The 20,634-nt window shown below is 42.3% G+C and overlaps 1 protein-coding gene across 1 annotated transcript in view; it reads right to left on the bottom strand.

Moving 5' to 3' along the window:
• The window catches only part of etv4 (ETS variant transcription factor 4), a 47,210-nt gene extending 28,832 nt beyond the window's left edge, over positions 1 to 18,378 (bottom strand). Inside the window, exons 1-5 of the mRNA XM_054749370.2 lie at positions 18,322 to 18,378; positions 18,131 to 18,232; positions 17,584 to 17,674; positions 17,429 to 17,476; positions 4,504 to 4,557 (exon numbers count right to left, since the gene is read on the bottom strand). Coding sequence (XP_054605345.2) covers positions 4,504 to 4,557; positions 17,429 to 17,476; positions 17,584 to 17,674; positions 18,131 to 18,187 — 250 coding nt within the window. The 5' untranslated portion in view covers positions 18,188 to 18,232; positions 18,322 to 18,378. The remainder of the gene's footprint in view (positions 1 to 4,503; positions 4,558 to 17,428; positions 17,477 to 17,583; positions 17,675 to 18,130; positions 18,233 to 18,321) is intronic.
• Positions 18,379 to 20,634: the final 2,256 nt, after the last annotated feature.

Below are 20,634 nucleotides of genomic sequence, written 5' to 3'. Positions count from 1 at the left end.
AAAAAACCCTCCCCCAGCTTTGGCAGCACTGTTTCTGCTTAAACTCAGTAAAGTCCAGCTAGTATTTCCCTCGGTTTAAACTAGAAAACAACACGTCTCAGTCTAGTTACTCTAGGACCAGTTGATGAGGATGAATACTGTTGATTATAAAACTAAATAAAAAGCTCAATTAAAAGGTATTTAATAGACTACCATTTTTAGAAACAAAACTAAATGTTGATTAACTTGAACTCTTCTTGGTTGAAAATAAGGACCCACAACGAGAAAAAGGTGCTGCTGGTAGAGAAATAAACCTTGTATCAGTCATGAATGAAGGTTCACTCCCTTTCACTCAACTTCCTTTAACTTCCTCAGCCTTCTTTCACAACCAGTCCATTCATAAAACAGCAGGGACCTTTGTGTGTGTGTGTGTGTGTGTGTGTGTGTGTGTGTGTGTGCGTGCGTGCGTGCGTGCGTGTGTGTGTGTGTGTGTGTGTGCGCGAAACAAGCTGTTTTAAGTGGATGAGAGGTTGTCAAAAAATCATCTGTTCATGTGAAATAAATCAACCATTTTACTCAAAAACAAAACAAAATGCTGCAACAAACAAAGTGACTTGGCTCAGAGAGAAACTGGCATCTGTGTGTGTGTGTATGCGTGCATGCGTGTGTGTGTGTCTGGCAGGCACATGAGTGTTTTTACAAACTTTGTTGCATAGCAGCTGTATTTTGGAAAGTGAAGGACACAGGGCTGCAAGCTTCTCTTTTGGGGGAAAACGAGGGAGGGGCTTTGTTCACCCATCGGCTGATGTTCCTGACTGAGCCGGTTCAGAACAACCCAAAAGAACAGAAAGGCTGTGAATTCATGACAAAGCAGAAATCGTTGAGCCAAAGGGAGCCAGGATTTAGTTTGTTGCACGAGTTACTAAAACCTTTATGCAGTTTTTTTCTTTCCTTCTGCTTCGACCATCAGAAATAAAAACTTGGAAAGCTTCACCCATGAGTCCAGAGTAAGACTGACAATTCACTCAACCTTTACTGTCAGTAGTTGTCTATATTTAACAATGGGTTTTAGAAAAGTAAAAAAAAGTTACAGCCTTGTTTCTGTTGCTAGTTCAAATGAGGAAGTAGGAAGTTAAACGTAAATGTCTCAAAACAGTTGATGCCACTGTTTTAGACGAAGTACGTTAGTTCTGTCAGTTAGTGCTTGGCGTGTGTGTGTTTAGGATGACGCCAAGTCTTAACTCATATCTCGAACACTGACCATTGAGCTGTTGCTGCCATCTTCAACCAGGCTGAACTGTTTCTTAGTTGCAGATGTACCTTCAGTGATTGAGATCATTATTCAAACTTAACTTCCTTTAGTGTTAAATTGTAACAACAAAGCTTTAAAATGGGTAGGAGCATTCCCTGAGTTCAGTGAGAATCCCACAGGACTAAAATGTTAAAATATAAAGAAATACCTTGAAAATGATCCACATGCACTTTCTTTGGTCAGATATACACATTTTTCGGGGTTGGGGGTGATAATGTTTAAATACAACTGAACATTAGTGTCATTAGAGTGATTAAGAGCTGCAGGTAAAAGCAACTTAATGTTCAGCATTAAAAAAAAGACACAAATTACTTTTTGAAGGAGTTTGGTTTCACTTCCTCTGCTCTCACAGCGTCTCTCCTTTTGTCTCGTCCTCTTACCGAGCAGCTCTCAAAGAAACACTGTATCGGCATTCTATAGCCACAACTTCCCATATAATTACTGCAAGGCACAAAACTAAACAATCAGCCTACACAACTCTAAATCACTGGATTAGTTCACATCTTGGACCGCTCAATGTGAGTGAGTGCTTGAAGAGGTTGAGCGAAGAGAGAGAAGGGAGGGGGATGGAGGGTGTGTGTGTGAGATTTTTAAATTTGACTTCGTTTGTACAGAAACAGGAAGGGAGGGAGGGATCTGGAGTATCCACTTGGAGAGACGGAGTACTGTAGGTGCATTTTTATGAATGAAGACCGAAGGACAGCAGAGTGCTGCCGAAGACGGAGAGGGAGAAAGTAGAAGAGGAGCAGGGGGAGGGTGGGGGAGGCACACTTCCTTTTACGCATGCAGGCAAGAAAATTTATGAATGGGTCACATCTCTTGAGCTGTTCCAAGTGTAAACAACATACCTTGACAAAGGAGAACAAGCTCTCAGTGAAAGCGCCAACCATATCTTCCATTTTATAAAAGAAAATCAAATTAGTGGCACAGTAAAGCTATTTTAATTAAGTTCATGCACCATCACTTTGACAGACACCTCTGTGTGTTTCTTTCCCTGCAGGCAGCAAACAGACAAAGGAACCAGGCTGACAGGCTGGCGTCAGGCAAAGAGAACCCCCGAAGGTGCGGTCAGCGCCCCAAAACAAACACCAGCCCTCCTCCCGTTGCCGGATTAAAATCAAATCCTTCTTCTAGAGCATCCAAACCAATCACGTAGGGCCAACGCAGAAAAACATGGCTCAATTACTGTTGAACACACATAAGCACAGGCCAGTATGTAAAGGTATGCATGTTTGCATAACCCTCTATCGGCAGCAGCCTGCAAACAGAGCATGCTTGTTTGCAACGAATTAAAGGAGAAACGATCAGATGAGATAGATTTACCAGATGTGCAGGTATTGCACAACCTCTGACTCTGACCACCCCACCCCCCCCATGTAGCATTCCAACATGTGTTCTTGCCTCCCCCCTCTCACCACCACACCCAAGCAGGTAACAACTTGACTCCGTAAACAACTATGTTTAATTTTACCTGGGTGCAGCTTTCAATGCAAGCTTCAATTATCCTCCGATCGGCCAGGATTAAGGCTTTGCTTTCGACTTTTGTGTGTTTGTGTGTGTGTGTGTGTGTGTGTGTGTGTGTGTGTGTGTGTGTGTGTGTGTACGTGCGTGTGTGTGTGTGTGCACGTGCGTGTGTATAGACTTCCCAAAAGAGGTGAGTCAACTGTTTTCGTGTTTATCAGACTGTGGGAATGTCTTTCACATGCTCTGAGGTCAAACAGAGATGAGCAGAGAACACAAAAGGGGTGGATATGTGTTTCAATCAGTTAAATTTAGGTTGAAGGATGTTCTGATGGTATTGATGATGATCAGCAGGGAGACTTTCTGCAGAAGGAGTGTGTAAAGGAGCTGCCCATCAACCTGAAGCCTCTCTGACCCTGCAAATCACAGCCAGGTCAACGGTTAGCAGAAGCCCGACAGCTGATTGGGCGTCGAGGCCAGTGGGTTAAGTCGACATGACCCCCGCTTGCCCCGAGGTTCATCTGCACTTCCTCCTGCACATTGCTGGCCATCAGATGGCCACAATGTTGCTCAGAGCATGTGTCACATATGGTCTGACCAGTTGTGACTTTGAGTTTGTTAAGTCACACGATGTTTGGACACAAAAGACAAGGAAGTGGCTTTGAGTGGCATCTAGGGATGCCGGTTTTTACTTTGAAGGATGGATTACCCTTTTGGGGAGTTGCTGCAAACCATTTTAGTGTCAGAAGTGAATGGAAGAGAAAAAAAAACCTGTTTGTAGAGCGAGACGTCCCCCCCACCCAGATCCTGAATCACTATTGTTCAGACACACAACAAGAAAGGGAAACCCATTCAAATTGCAGCTCTGTTGTGCCGCCCAGGAATTTGCTTTTCTATTTTACACCTTCCGATGTGCACAAAGGGCCATCTTTGTACCTGGGCCCTGAATAATTTCCTACTGGTTTCCTGGGCTGTACCCATTCAGCCTTTCAAAGGCATGCAAATGAACGACAGCAGCACATTTAGCCAGGATCCAGATTCACTCGATGACTGGGTGATTAGATCCTTGGTAATGACCCCCGAAGAACGTACAATCAGTGAATTACAGTATCATACCTCTGCAGACTTCACAGCCCAATGTTGACCCCAGCTTTTATCCTCTTTGGTATTGTAGCTGGAATTGTTGGACCAGAGCCAAAAGGGCTGGGTGAAACAACATAAAGCTCTGAGTTTAGGAAATATCCCATTTTCATTTCATAAATCTAATCAGATGGTACAACTTGTGGTTGCATCTGTGAGAGCAGCAGTGACGGATCAACAGCAGCACAGACACAGAAAAGGAACTCACACCTATTGACTGCCATCACCCTCAGCTGCTACAACACGCCAACATCAACCAGACAATCGCACCAGGCTGTGGAGGTTTTTGTATCATGAGAGCGTGTACACCAACATTACTCATCTTTCATTTAATTTGCATGCATCACATGTGGATATGATTCTTTGAATGAAAGAAAAAAAATTCTGAGATGGGAAACTCAACAAAACCTGAAAATAAGAATTATTTTATAAAAAATAAATCTAAATACACAACACTTTTCTCACATTCTGACCAGAATTAGTGTTTTCTCCTAACACCTGGTCTATTTTTGCTGCTGTGTTTCACGTTTTGCTGTTGTATTTTACCCTTAAGCTCTTCAGACACAAAATGCATCATGGACACTCATAAAGAAAATCAAAAGAGTACTTACAGTTCTCAGAATGGAAATCAGGAACAAACTGCTCGTCGCTGTCTGGAACCTGAGCTGAAATGACAGATTAAAAGAAAAAAAAGAGAACACTTTAATTTTATCATAACTTACATCAAACCTGACCTTCTTTTTCCTTCATTTGGTCTTACTTTCCCTGGGCTCCGAAACCTGTCAGAGATGTGCATTTGACCTTCAGTACATAATTTTCACATAAGGACCTCTTTCATCGACGTTTCAATTAAAAAGAACACAAAGCTCTTAAACTGGATATGAGATACGAACCCACCTGGTCTAATCAACCTTGGACAAAATCTTTACGATTTATGTCTTTATGAGACACTCTGTAGTTTTTCAGTTAACTAACAATTCACATATTTTATTTGCTGCTTTCTTTTAATTTATATAATTTTTAGGGGTGGGCCGTTATCGGCGTTAACGCGCTGCGGCAAAGCCAGACTCTTATCGCGCGATAAAAAAAATGACGCCGTTAATCTATTCTCAAAGTTGGGTTGGGATCTGGGTCTATACTAAGTAAACTATGATGACTTTCATATTGCGCGGATGGATACCTGGTTGGCGCGGATGTGTACTTGGCGCGGATCATTGTACGTATGGACGGACGCCAGGCTCGCGGAGTTTAATGTTCCCCATGCAGCCGAACAGTCGCACCGTCACCACCAGCAGCACTTTTCCCATCTCATCGCGCGGGACAAGTAAATAATTTATGTACTTTAACCAGAGTTTAATCCATAAATCCGACTTTCATTATTTTTATTTTGTTTTGTTTACCCTCGACATTTCCAGCCGGGCTTTCCCCGGGCCACACTTCACCGTCCGCGGCCGAAGCAGCGCTCGGATGTGAGAAAACCGAGACAAGACTTTCTCAGACAGGTGCGGTTTCCAACTAAGTTTAGCTATTTTAGCAGCTGTTTATTGTGATGAAGTGATAAATTGTTTCTACAGGTCGTTGTTCATGTGGCTTCGACTCAACTTTATCTGTAATAATAAATGTTTTACTCATAAATTTTTATATTTATTTAGAAAAGTTGAGCTAGGATAACTCCCCTTGCCATTTTCAGAGACAACAACAGCAACAGTTGGCTTCTGCTCATACAGGTGAGCTGTGGCATCATTTCCAGCTCTCGCTCCTATTCACCAGAGGCGATCCTACATGCAAACTAAAGGGGGGCATTGGAAGGGCACCCCAGAAATTTAACCCCCTCCCCAGGCCAGATAGTTTCTTTGTGTGTATGTATGTATGTCTGTGTGTATGTATGTATGTATGTGTGTGTGTGTGTGTGTGTGTGTGTGTGTGTGTGTGTGTGTGTGTGTGTGTGTGTGTGTGTGTGTGTGTGTGTGTGTGTGCGTGTGTGTGTGTGTGTGTGTGTGTGTGTGTGTGTATATATCTATATACTTTTTTCTTTAGCAGGCCATATTGTGCAGAATAGAAGATCTAGTTCTTCACCAGACAATGTGAACAAGCTGGTCTGCTTGAGTGACTGGTGGAAGAAGGAGAAATAGAGCTTGGACTGATTGACCAAATGCAACTAACTGTAAATAGTTAATCATGACCTATTCTGTTGACCTACAGTGCAGAATTTGTTGAACTGAATAAACAGCTATTAAACACAAATACTTATTGATCATTATTTATTTTCATCATCAGTTATCGTAGTAAAACTGCTTTATCAGTCTGTGATGCATTACTGAAACAAGAAATATGCCTCCATTCTCAAAGACTTGCTTTTATTCATTATCTAGGTAGCACACACATATGCCCTTGGCAGAATTTGAATGAGCCATTTTAATCTAGATTAATCTAGATTAATTCCAAGATTACAGTGAGATTAATCTAGATTAAAAAAATTAATCTATGCCCACCACTAATAATTTTATACAGTGCTCAGCATAACTGAGTACACCCCACTACATTTGTCAGACAACCTTTAGTTTCTGGTCAGAATCAACATGTTCTATGAGATACCATACTACAAAATACTCCCACAAATGTGGCCCTTAGTTGCAAACAAGATTTGTTCATTTGCATAAACAAAAAAGTATTTTCCTAACAAATCCATTCAAGCCAATGTTGCAAAAATGAGTACACCTCAATTATAGTCTTATGTCCACAAAAATTAACAATCAATGATGAACAAGAGTCTGTTTCTTCACCTGCAGAAAGAGAAAAACAAACCAAAAAATAAATAAATAAAAGGGAGACACACAATACAACAGGAGCAAGCCATCACTGTGTCAACCTGATGAGGAAATATAAAATCAACATTGTTTTACTGAACAATCACACGATAATAAATCACTGTGAATTTAGTGCCAACCACAGCCTTAAGACATGTGTTGAAAATACCCAAGTCATACTTATGAGAGCACCATGTGGGCACCTGTGTCTGTAAATGCGCTTGTATATGTTAGGTTTCTCTATAGGACCGTCCAATAGAGTGTGAGGGGCCACAGATCTGCCCCCCAAAGATGTGTAGGAGATGGAGGGATCTCCAAGTCCCAGAGATCCAGGACCCCAGGGAGACTATTCAGAAAAGCCACAGCCCCTTCTCGAGAGGCGCAGAGGATTGCCCAGGGGGTCACAACCAACAGCTGGCAGAGTCCCGGGAGATATCAACAGCAAGCCCACAGGCCCGCCCGCAGCCTCCCACCCCCAAGCCGGCCAAGCCCGGAACCCAGGAGCGACCAGTTTGCCCCTTTCTGCTGGGGTGATGATGAGCAGGCACCTCCGCCCAATGCTGAGCAAAGCATCCCACCACCCCAGACCCCAACAAGACGGCCAGCTCCCCCTCCTAACCTCCAGCCCCGGGAAGCCAAGCAACAACAGAGGTGGGCTAAGACCCCTAGTCTCCTTGCCTGCTCCAATACAGCGTTTGTGCATGTTGAGGTGCATTCCATGGCTGTGGTGAGTGGGCAGTGCAGGTATCGTCTGGCCTACGCCAGCTGATGCAACCACACAACCCCACAGCCCTCTGTGTCTAAGTGCAGTTTAAAATTGAAGTGTTCACCGGCTCTCGGGATGAGGCTGAAAGATTCCCTTGCCTATTGCCATTGAGTGTGCTCACTCCCAAGGCCCTAAGTGTGTATTGGCGTGGAATGTCATTGGTGGAAGTGTTTAATGTGCAAATAAAATTGGGGGCAGGCTTCCACAGGAATGCGGAAATGGGATTGATACCTGCACCCCTGACTTGCCCATCCCCAAGGTCGTATGTGCATGATTGTGTGATAATGTGAAGGAGCAGGAGTAGAAAAATGTATGGGGATGGGGAGGAATGGCTGGTTGGTCTAAGCCCCCCAGGGAGCCAGCTCCCCCACTGGTCCAAATAGGCACCTCTGTTACCAAAATGCCCCCCAAGGCATGGAGACCCCAGCCCATCTTGCCAGGGCCCAAAGCAGCAGCATCACAGAGCCTCACAGAGTCCGAGGGCACCAACCCAGCCCCACCCCAGAAGAAATATCTACTCCCATCCCTGCTTTTGCACAACTTCCAGAATATGTAAGACATGAGACATCCAGGTAAGGTTGGGTCCCTATGGGACAGAGTTGTTATTATTTAAGAGGAGCCACGGTCCACCTGAGGCCCCTGAGCCTGGGCCATGCACTGCCACTTGTTTCTGCCTTCTTCCCAGCAGCTTACGAGTTAGGACCCCATCCTCCAAGTCCCCGCCCAGATCCCCACATGGGGCCCAACCCCACCCCCACACCCCGAGCATCCAGGCCCCCACCCAGACCTACTCAGGGGCGAAGCAGCCGCCAGGCAGCAACCCATGGCTGCCGCCAAGACCTCCAAAGGGGCCCCACTCACAACTGCCAGTAGTCCACCCCCCGAGGCAACCCAAGCACTTCCAGAGGGGGGCTGCAGCCCCCCCCCCCCCCCCCCCCCAGTGAACCCACCTCCAGGGAACGTCTGGATACTCCAAACTCAGACCCTCCGCCCCATCACCCGCATCATCCCGCGGGACAATACCAATGACCCCCCATCATCGCTTTCTGATAGCACCGATCAAAGGAGCCCAGAGAGATTGACTTGAAGTGGAAACAGAGGCTGTATCAAGTGTAATATGATCTAACAAAAGATTTCTATACTGTTTGGAAAAGAGTATCTCTATTTTTAGAGCTTTTAATCCTCATCCGGTCGGTAACAAGATGGCGCCTGTGCTTGGCCACTTTTTCAAACTTTTCTCCACTAACCTCCTCTTTTCCACCTTGCTCCTGTCTGCAATACTCTTCAGTAGTGTCCCTGCTACCATCTCCTATGATCGCCAGACTCTTTTGTCCTTCCGTTCATTCACGATCGCCCAAGATGCACCAAGGACGTACCTCCCTGTTTGTTTACCGGAGCGGAATGATTCCTACCAGGATTTTCTTTCAGTGTGTTTACATGCAGCCAGTAACCCTTTTAAAACCCGAATAGTCACAATAACCCGGTTCCACAGATCCGTGTAAACACCGCTAGAAATCCGGATATGCTCATAACTGGGTTTTTAAAAACCCGGTTACTACACCTGGGGTAACCCTTTTCTAACCCGAATGTTTGGTTGTGTAAACGCATACCGGGATATCCCCATCAAAGCGTGTGTTCTGCGCATGCTCTGTTCGCAAGGAATCTTGGTCTTTTGAGTAGCGAGACGTCTTGTATGCGCCAGAACTCCGGAAGTAAACAACAAGTTGGGAGCAACATGGCGAGTCGCGGCACAGCACCACACTTTCGGAGTGACGAGGAAACTAAAGCGCAAACAAACGCGGTCGCTATCTCTTCCGAACTGGGAAAAATGTTGTTGTTTTCACGGATACCGGAACGAGAAGAACCGGAAATGACGCATATTGCGTCTGGACGTAGTCCACACGTCCTGACGCTACCCCAACGTCCGCATTTACATCGGGTTATGCAAGTTAGGGGTAACTCTATTTGTGCTTGTAAACGGGTTATTCTGATCAACTCAGAAACCCGAATACCGACCTTAACCCGATCATAACCCGGATATTGGCTGCATGTAAACGTAGTCTTTGAAGCGGCTCGTGATTTTTATCTTGAAAGGCGCTATAGAAAAGATATTTTCTTTTTTCTTTCTTCTTTTCCAATTCATGAGGATAGTTTTCTTAGCGATGCATATGGCAGTCAGAACCACATGAACCAAAGTTGTTTCAGTCAGGACATCGTCCAGGTTTCCCAGCAAACAAAGAGAGGGGGAAGTTGGGATATGACATTTCAGACACTTTGACAGGTCTTCACATACTCTACCACAAAATTCCTGGACAGGTGGACAGGACCACAGTGCGTGGGTGTAATTGTCAGGAATGTTGTTTGTGCAATGTGTGCAGGTGTCAGACGACACAAACCCCATTCTGAACATCCGATGACCTATATAGTGTACTCTGTGCAGAATTTTGTACTGAATTAGTTGTAAATTGGGGTGTCTGATCATTTTAAAAGTTTCTAAACACGTTTGGGACCAGAAGTTCTGGCACTGTGCATGTATATGTTTGTGTGTGTGTATGTGTGTGTGTGTACATATATACACATTTTATTTAAGGATTTGCTCTCAAATGTCTGTAAACAAACTGTTAAAAAATCACATCTTCTGAAACTACTCAAACATACAAAGCAAAAACCAAGAATCCCGTTTGACCTGTGGCAGCGATGGTAGAAACTCCGGACAGGACAGGAGATTCAGGCTGAACCAGTGAGAGGATTTCCTTTTTTCCAAATAAAAAAAGGCTTTAAAATTTTTTTTTTACCTTTTTTTGTCCCCAAACTAATACAGACCAAAAAACAAATACAAAAAAATAAAAAAATAAAACAGGAACATCTTGGATTTTGTTGCCAATGTGCATAAAAAAAGTCCAAACAGACAATATGAGTCAATAAATGAAACAAGAGCAGCTGAGGTTCAAAATGCCTTTCCTGTTCAGTTAAATCATTTAATTACATTTCAACAATGAATAAGAAACAATATCCTGACATCAAACTCCAATTAGTAAAAATAGATGGGTCAATGTTGCAGTGGTGTCGAGTTTCAGAAGCCCCGATTTGGCTCTCTCCCACAATAAACTCATCTGTCTAAATGAGCAGAACCAGTGGCTGATCAGGTGCATCAGAGCACCACAGATACCATTAAACAGCTTTCCTTGTTGTAAGGACTCCCAAACCCATTCACCACTATCCGTTTGGGGATTTAGAGTTCCACAAACATGTTAGGCAAAGCCGGAATCACTCATCTGCCAGGATTTCTCTGTAGAGGTGAAAAGGTCAGATTCGCCCGACTGAGGCATTCATGTGCTGGAATTGTATTTGCCTACCACCGAATCAATTACCCAACCCTAACTGGTCACATTCCAGCTCACAAGTTTGGAGTTTTTCCCCAATTTGAGATGACAAAGGAAAATCTGATGACAGCTTAACATCAAACTTGTTCTGGGATTAAGCCATTACATCACTGGGTTGCTGGAATTACAGTCGGAACACTTTTGCATTTGTCCAAACTGCCAAAACAAACACGTTTGTGCTCATTTGAACCCAAATTTACATTTATTTAATTGGAATTTTCTTAATTTTTGTTTTTAACCATGTCCGGAAGGCTCGTGACAGTTTACATTCAATTTGCCCACTAAGGCCTTTTCCACATCTTGATTTTTTAACACCCCCCCAAATAGCGACACCACCTTGCTTTCAGAAAAAAACGCATGAACAGGGCAATGATAAACGATAAATTACTCATACTTGTATAATGCCTTTCAGAGTCAGAGGACTCCAAAAGCGCTTTACGTGTATCATTCAACCATTCACACACTGGTGATGATGAGCTACAATGTAGCCACAGCTGCCCTGGGGCACACTGACTGAGTCACAATGCCTCAAATCTCACGTTGCTTGAAATTTAAACACTTTCAAAGAATTTGCAAAACTTTTCACCCTCAAAACAGTCAGGATCAGTGCAGATGCCTTGGAGCCTTCTTAGTTCAGGTACTGAGAGTCTGTGTGTGGAGAGTGTGAAAATTCTTTGGGAGGGGTTGGAGACCAATTCGAAAATAGAATGAGGGTAAATCACAAAAGAACTGAAGAATAAACAGCTTGGAAAATGAAAAAAAGGTAGAGTCTGCATTGCATAATGTTTTTTTATGAGCTGTGCTGCAGACCTCTGTGACAAATCTCCAAACCAGTTAGATAAAAATCCCACCACCGTGACTCTTGTGAGGAAGGTGAGAGCCTTCATAAAGGTTTTGAGACATTTTAGACGCTCCTTGCAAAAACTGTTAGCAGCTCAGTGACATACTGGCTTTATTGGGCTGTAAAATACACCAAAGACACTTGGATGTGAGCTAAAAGTCTGCAGACATGTCCCTGTTTTCATTATAAATAAATGTAAGCACTTCTGTGTAAAAAGAAACAAAAAAAAAAGGAAAAAGAAACAGCATTTTTGGAAAATGCACCATGACTTTGCATCATTTTTTATTTGCAACCTCAACCAACAGCTAAAAAAATCTGAGCAAGCATTCATCCTGCACAAAGTTCATCCCTCTCTTCTCTTCCAGTATTTCAGTTTCCAGAAAGTGATCCACAATGCAGAATCCAAAACTCGCAGACGGAGATGGCAAAAAGAGGAAATAAGAAATTCAAATCCACTTTCTTGTCATCACGCTCCTCCTTCCTCTGCAAAGGAAACCGGATGCCTCTGTTCTGCAGCATGTTCTGATAAATTACATTGATTTCTTATATAACACTGCATCCTGTGATTTAGTATATTGTAATAATATTACCTCCTTTTAAATTTCTATTTGTTCGCCCTTAAGGGGAGAGGGCTATAACTGTTGCAAGAGACAGAGCCAATATTTAGTTCTGAGAACCCCTAAAATCAATCATTTTCAGTATTTACAACATGTCCAAAACTGGAACATACTGGACCTCATAAAGGCACAGAAAAAATAAATGATAGGGATCAGACATCATCAGAGTCTCTCTGTCTCTCTCTCTCTCTGGATGTGATTCGTTTCCAGGAACACCTTGTCAGAAGCTCTATTGTGCAAGTCAGCACAAGAAGGAAAGTGTGTTTATAGGAGCACAGGCGTTTATTCTCTTCTATGCATTTCCCTCCCAACAGGAGATCTTGAGAGGATCCAAACTCACATAAACCCAAAGGCCAAAATCAGACAAGATGTGACAAGCTCCTGAACTCTTACCTTTCAGAACTTCACCCGTCCTGTCTCCTCTGAGCTTCCGCTCTCCTCTGGCAGACTTAAAAAAAAATCCCTCCAGCTAACCAGCTTTTACAACTGCGGTGAATCCCTCACAACTGCAATCAGTCATGATAAGGTCTTTAATTAATGCAACAGGAAAGGAAAGGTCTTAGCCAGGCAAGCTGAAAACAAGCCCGTACTTAGGGTTAAATAACGCTTTGATACGGCTTCTCTTCCATCTCTCGGCTTTCTGTTGCCTCAAACTATCTGAGACTCAGCAATGAGCCACAACAGCATTAGTGAACTCCGGTTATTGTCATTTAAAAGGCTTGCTTCCTTCTAACTATATAATAAAACAAGTCATTTTGATTTTGAGCAAGACATTTTCACTTTGGGGTTATCCAGCTTCTTAGAACATTGATCTTTGTAAAGATCTGATAAAATAATTATTAATCTGATAAAAGTATTTTTTAAAAATGTAAATCACAGTTTTTTAGTTTAAAAGTAAACATTTCTGAACTCAAATAGGCTCCAGCTTATCAGTGAGATGTATTGTTGCTGTTTTATTGCCTCTTTGTGAGACGCTGATGTGAAGTGACTTTGCAGGATTTAGACTCTTCATGAGAAAAGAACTAAGAGCTGATGAGAACCATAAACCTTCGTGTCTGTCTGCTTCCACCATGCCCGACTGCTCTTGCTCTACTTCACCAATTTGTTAATCCTCAGAGGACTGTGGATGACTCTGAGTCACCGCTCCATCAGATCCTGATGTTTTACGGCACTTTTGCTGACATAGAAGTAAGAAAATCAACTGATCAGTTAGTGTTCATTCAGAAAAACACAACATCATGTGACTCATGAAACAGCTGGATTTCTAAAGAAGCGTGATATGTTTGTAAACCTTCAGCATAGCTTCCCCTTTAAAAGAAAGAAAAGTGACGCTAAACGGAAAGTTTTTGGTGAAATAGAAACATAAACCAGCTTACAGTTAAGGACACCGTCTGGTAACCCTCAGCAACACTAAAGTAAAACTTAATGAAACAGAAAAAGTTCTGTTACAGAAGTTCTAACTAAAGAACATTATACTCTCCAACTTAAAAGCCTAAATGTATTTCCCATAAGGCTGTGGGACATTTGTTTAACTAAAGGTTTCTTTATGACTTAAGGGTTTGACAAGAGTTAATAAATCAAATTTGTGTTTTTTTAATCAGCAAATATAACAATCTTACAACTAATTTAGATTTGATTTGGTATTTTCAGTCAAAGTTTGCCTGAATTTCAGGTTAAACCGTGTTGGATTTTAAACATGAAAATTTTAGTTTGTTTGTTTTTATTAGCGTATTTACAAAGCTCTTAATAATGAACCGTTTTACAAAAATAAACCAGACAGCATTGTTCTGGTCCCTATATTTGCTCATGATCAGCAGAAAAAAGGTTTTCCTAAAGCCTTGGGAGAAAAAACATGATCTACTTTTATCTGAGGTAACGTCTGAGATGTTAAACCAAATCAGCCAGACAAATGTTTTCAACCTTTTGAATAAACGCAGACTTGTAAATATGACCATATTAAATCCATTTGAAAACTTTTCCTGGTTTGGGTTTCTCTTTAGAAATTGAGTTTTATGTTTCACATCAAGACATTTATTTTGAAAAATGAAGCTAAAAAACAAAATTCATGTAGAAAAATTGACAGAAAATGAACAAATCTTCTTTCAGAGCTTTGTAAAAGCAACAACAGGTTTAACCACACAATGTGAAAGGCTTTGCACATCTTTTCGCACAACTTGTGATTTGGGATTCTGTTCATGAAGGTTTTTCATCAGGTTTTAAGAAACTGTCTCATTTGTGCACAACAATAAAAAACTGAAGCGCAAACCATCAAATCAGCTAAAAACCTGAGCAAAGAGGACCCTTTTCTTAGAATATAAATGTCAAAAATGAGCAGCTCCCTTTAAGGCTGCACACCAAGGGTACACACCAAAGCATGCGTAGCAGCAGTCAGATGAACATTCACACCTCATGTTAATGTCCATCCAACCTGTTACTGCTTTTCATTCGATCGGCACCAGAATCACACAAAAAGACCCACAGCTTGACATCCAGTTTAATCCCCCTATAGAGCTGACTTCAGAGCTAAGTCGGCTAATTTGCTATTTGAGTGACAAAAGTCAGTTTGTTTGTGTGGGCTGCTGCCTGCACGCCAAGGCCAAAGTAGGATACGCTAAAAAGCTAATAGCGTCTCTTTTGTGCTCAATCGTTTTCTGATGTGTTACATCATTTTTCTGTTGCTCGGATCACAAATCAGACTGTCTGAATGCGTTTTGTGCTAAATAATCTGTCCCACCTTGATTGTTAGCACAGATAAAACCACTAAAGGGGTAAACAGGTTGTAGATTGTGAAGGAATATAGAATCGTCAACTTCATAGGTTTTGCAACCTTTCAGCTGCTGATCCACAAATTACATCAGCAGACTCACAACCCTAAACATCACCGATGAATGAATCAAAAACAGAACAGAACAGAAAATAGTGCAAAACAAACTTCTCCAACCTGAACTACACCACTGATTTATAACTCCGATTTTTTCCTCATCCTACATCTTCGATGATGAAACTATTTCTCTGTTTGATTTTAAATTGGGACTTCATCTCAGAAACCCAAACCTAGGTTTTCATGACCCACCGTCGAGACCCAACTTTGGCAAGTGGTGCTTGCTGCAGAACCACAAAGGCGGAGCTGCACCAGAAGGTGGAGCTGCACCAGAGTCAGCCCCGCCCATTCCAGAATCAGCCCTGCCCATTCCATCAGAGTCAGTCCAATTCCTTCCAGTTGTCAGACTTGATAGCATTCTGGAACCAAAGAGGGTGTTATAGCTAAAAAATGCAAGATTGAGGATGGAGTTGAGAAGTTAATTGAACAGTTTTTGTAAAGGTTCCATATAATTGAAAATCTAACTTTTGGAACTTTTAGTCATGTTATATTGTCATTTCCTCATAAGAAGCATGCCAAAGCAATTTTTAGCCTCATTCATGCATTTTCCTCCCATCTCAGCTTCAATTTGGTCTCCTCCCCTGAAGCGGGTCTGGTCTTGGTTCTCAAATCTGGATATTCTGTGAATTTTCTGACAAATTATTTCTGAAATGACCTCTACTGAGACACCGCCGAAAAACCATACAACCCATCTCAGAGACACACTAGGCAGCACAATTAGATGTAACGCCGCATGAGTTATAACAGATGTGGTGGTGTAGTGGTTATGGAGTCAGGTTTACATGCAGTTTTGTGCAGGTTTGCCTCCCATTACTGTAAGTTTTAGGTAGTGTACAACCTCTTTTCTTCATTTCTAGCTACACTTGCCAGTACTATGTTTACAACAATTTACTGGTATACAGTTTAACATATAATGACTAATGTGTTTTTTTATTTATTTATTCGTTTATTTAGCCAGTGTGAGTCCATTTGTGAGCAGAGTTTCAACAAAAATGCTGTTTAGGAACGACCAAATTCAAAGAACTTTTACAGACATAAATATTTTGCTGAAAATAAACATTACAACTAAAATATAAACAAATTAAATGTTTCAGCTGGCTAAATAGATTGCTGACGACCCCACCGAGAATCGAACCAGCATCAGCTGAGGGGAAAGCAAAACTTAACTCAGTCGATCTCACCACTAGACTACCAAAGCCCATTCAAAAGTCTGTAATGCTGTTATACACCATTTCTGTTAGACCGGCTGTGGGCAGATATTTGCTGAAAGAAACCTTTTCATTTCGAGATATATTCAGTCTTTGTCATGTAGCAAGTTATATTTATCTTGTTTAATTGGAGCATAGAACATAGCATTAACGACTGTAAACTAGTAACAGCCGTAATTCATGTGGGTCAGGTCAGTTTGCGATAAAGTTGAAAACAAAAACGGAAGTCAGTGGGCTAGGCTGAGTTTGCGTGAATGGGCGGGGCTGACTCTGGTGCAGCTCCACCTTATGATGCAGCTCCGCCTTTGTGGTTCTGCAGCGAGCACCCTCTCAACTTTGGAGCTACTGGAATAAATTCAATCCATTGTAAAAAAAAAAGAGAAAAGAGTAATTTTAGGGTGACATTTTTACAGATTTTGTCACATTCAGCATCATGCTTAGCCTATGGGGTGATGAGCATATCTTCCTCCACTGAAGACTAAAACTAAAATATTTTGTGCTTGAAAATAACTAAGATGGCAGAATGAGGGCAAAACACACTGATGGCATATGGCTCATGAAAGAAAATGCCTTCAATATATTTGATGCTCTGTACCACCATACCTTAAAATATTTTCCATCTTGTCAACTTTCCAAACATAAAAGCTCCTAGAAAAAGATCATTTTCACTTCCTGCTTGGACCTCTGGACTCCTCTCTGCCTTTAAATTAGCACATTCTTTTAAAACAGATAAATTAAGTTGTAAAATGAGTCTAATATCTACAAGCATTTTGTTATCTCAACAACCATTTTTTAGGCCATCTATCCATTGATTTTTATAAGACAGAGTAATTTTACCCATCCCAAGACCACTCAGGGATTCCCTGTGAACTCTAGTATTACCATGCAAAGAATAACAATGGTTTAATGGCCACAATAATCGTCGCTGTGATTTCCCACTCATCCCAGTAGCTCTACTAATCAATGACTTTCAAGAAAGCTACAAATCAACATTAAAAAAAAAAGCACTAAAGAGGAAAAAATGAGCTTTCACCTTCTGTGAGCCATGTCTCTTGGAGTTGTCTTAAATCTTGGAAGAGGTCTGAGCAGAAACAGAAAAAAGGAAAGTGTAAAACAACCTTTCTGAGATGAGAAAACCCAACATCTCTGCTTTTATGTGAAGAAGCTAAGCTGTGAAGTTTTTTTTACCTTCAGATTCCTGAGGGGGTAATTCTGTGTCCATGAATTTCCTTTTTGCTGCCATCAACAGTCTATTTAGGGGCCCATTTCCTTGCGACTTCTGCAAAACCCACAGGAGAGGAGTGAGTAAGAGACTACAGCAGGGCACTTCCACAACATCAGAGTCAAAACAGTTCAGTTCTACTCTGATAAAACACGTGAAGAGGGGCCCGCAAACAACAGCAACCACGCTGATGAAATCATTAGGAGAAATAAGTTTGGTGCAGAACATCAAGCTAGGCAGATAAACGCTGGGGGAGAAAAACAAACAAACGCTGTTCTGTTGTGCGTCTTTATCACCAAAGTACCCATTTGGCACAAAATAAAACCAAAACCCGCCCACCAAACACTTATGTGTTTCAGTTTGTGGAGGTTTTCGGTAGTTTTAACTGGACTTAAACAGTTTTCTGTCCCGCAGCTGCAGTCTGAGCCAAAACTCGTGCGACGCGCAGACACATGAAAGCGAAGAAAACGAGGCAAAAAGACGCGTAAAAAACAAAAGTTGATCCATACGTACATTTGCTAAAGGGTAAGGCACTTGCTGGTCCAAATATCCATCCATCTTATAATCCATCCGTTAACCGTTTGTGGTCATTTAGGCTGAGCTGATCCACGCAGCCTGCAGGGAGAGAGGAGAGGAGGGAGCTGTTTGTGAATGGAGCTGCGTGGAGGCTGCATGCATAATGAGCTCCATTCACAAAAAAATACCGAGGGGAAGTGATGGCGAGTGATTACCCAGCGGGCTCTTTACAAACCTGTCTCTCTCCGTGTGTGTGTGTGTGTGTGTGTGTGTGTGTGTGTGTGTGTGTGTGTGTGTGTGTGTGTGTGTGTGTGTGTGTGTGTGTGTGTGTGTGAGAGAGAGCGAGAGAGCGCATTTAAACCACTTATCAGCTTTTGAACGATGCAAATTTGGCCCCAATTTGTGCAAAAACAAAAAGAAAATCAAACTTTAAAAACGGAACGGTGCCTCATATTCGAACCATCTTTTGCGTGATTTCTGCCACGTCTTACAGATTTCCAGGTTCTGTGGGACTTGAGGGGAAACAGATGTTGCAACAACAGCAACAACAACAAAAACATGTCTGGATCAGAACTGAAGATAACAGTTTAGCGGAGTTTGTTTAAAGTGTGTCAGACTTTGTGCGCTGTCATTTGCTCACAGCAGAGGTGATTTAGTGAGAATATGGAGCTTCTCCCGTCCAGGTCGGACCAGAGGACGTTTCTGATTGGTGGATTTCATTTAAGAGGTCAGATTTCTTGCTTTTGTCCGGTTGAATTCGCCGACTTATGAATGAAGTCTTCGTCCATCGCTGAGCCAATCAGAAACCGGTTCGTCAGGCTCCTAGCAACGGTAGGCGGAGCTTTAATCAAAGTGGTCCAATCAGCTCTGACAGACTGTGGGGCTTTTTTTCTACCAGATTTTCCAGTTGTTTTTCATTCACAAACAGAAAGAGGGGGAAGGAAAAAAAAAGTTCATTCATAAAAACCTGCCCTGGCACGAAAGTCTAGACATGTTTTTCTGCTTCTGCCAAGCTCTGCTTGTTTACCTGCTTTTAAGTTTCTTCTGAGTGTCAGGGATCAGATACATAAAGTGCCACAAGTCATGTAGATTTTAAAAAGAGCTTTAAATCCAACATAAATAATTAGAGGAATATTCTTCGTTGCATATTTGTGGTTTTAAGTCCACACCAAGAGAAAACCACAGGATTTAGAGCTCACTGGGAAGCTTGGGCAAAAGCGCTGTGAAATGTTACTTATTCAAATGTTTAATAAAGCTTTGAATAATAGAAAGAAAACGAAGTTATGGTGTGATTTGTGTTTACAGTGAAGGCGAATCAAAAGCGTTCCCCCTTCTGCTACCCTCTGGTCTGCTCAGGTTACTTCCTGTGCAATGCTTTTTAGATGCTCATTTAGATGTGCAAAAGGCTGTAAATGTTAGGTCCACACCATACAGCAGTGATGAATAGTTTTTATGAGGCAGGATAGCTGCTAATTTTGTTTACTTTTACTCAATATAAAACCCATTAATTACATGTACAGTTGAGCAAACTTGCTTTTGGCAGCCACTGATTGTGCAAGTTGTCCCACTTAAAAAGATGAGACGTCTGTAATTTTCATCACACACTTCAACTGTGAGAGACAATGTAAAAAAACTTTATTTTTTATTTTATTTAAGGTTAACAAACTTCATGATTCTTAAATATGAACAATAACAAGAAATTCCCATCCATCCATCCATCCATCCATCCATCCATCCATCCATCCAGTTTTGGCTGCCTATCTGGGGTTGGGTCGTGGGGGAAAACCTATTTTGGTCACTTGTATCCACAATCTCATTCTTTCAGTCACAATCCAAAGCTCCTGACCATAAGTGAGGGTAGGATTGTAGATCGACTGGTAAATCGAGAGCTTTGCCTTCCAGCTCAGCTCTCTCTTCACCACGACAGATCAGTGCATTATTGCAGATGCAGCACCAATCCGCCTGTCGATCTTGTGTTCTATCTTTCCCTCACTCGTGAGTCCAACTTTCACAGGAAACGAGTCCGACTTACTGCCGGCAATGCGGACCAAGCTCTGAAACGGTCATACAGGGACCTGACAGCCCGTATCAGAGGGCCTTGTCCTCCATACTCCCGGAGTACCCCCCACAGGGCCCCTTGAGGGACGCAGTTGAACGCCTTCTCCAAATCCACAAAACACATGTAGATTGGTTGGGCAAACTCCCACGCACCCTCCAGGACCCTCCTAAAGGTATAGAGCTGATCCACTGTTCCACGGCCAGAACAAAAACCACATTGTTCCTCCTGAATCTGCCGGACCCTCATCTTCAGAACCTCTGTATAGACCTTACCAGGGAGGCTCAGGAGTGTGATCTCTCTTTAGTTGGAACACATGCTGCAGTCCCCCTTTTAAATAGGGGCACCACCACACCAGTCTGCCAATCCAGTGGAACTGCCCCTGATGTCTACGCGATATTGCAGAGCAGCGTCAGCCGACTCAACCCTACAACATCTAGTGCCT

This window comes from Nothobranchius furzeri, chromosome 16, assembly GCF_043380555.1.
Source record: "Nothobranchius furzeri strain GRZ-AD chromosome 16, NfurGRZ-RIMD1, whole genome shotgun sequence".
Lineage (NCBI taxonomy): Eukaryota > Metazoa > Chordata > Actinopteri > Cyprinodontiformes > Nothobranchiidae > Nothobranchius > Nothobranchius furzeri.
The sequence above is the reverse complement of the archived record's forward strand: the minus strand, read 5'-3'. Positions and strand labels throughout refer to the sequence as shown.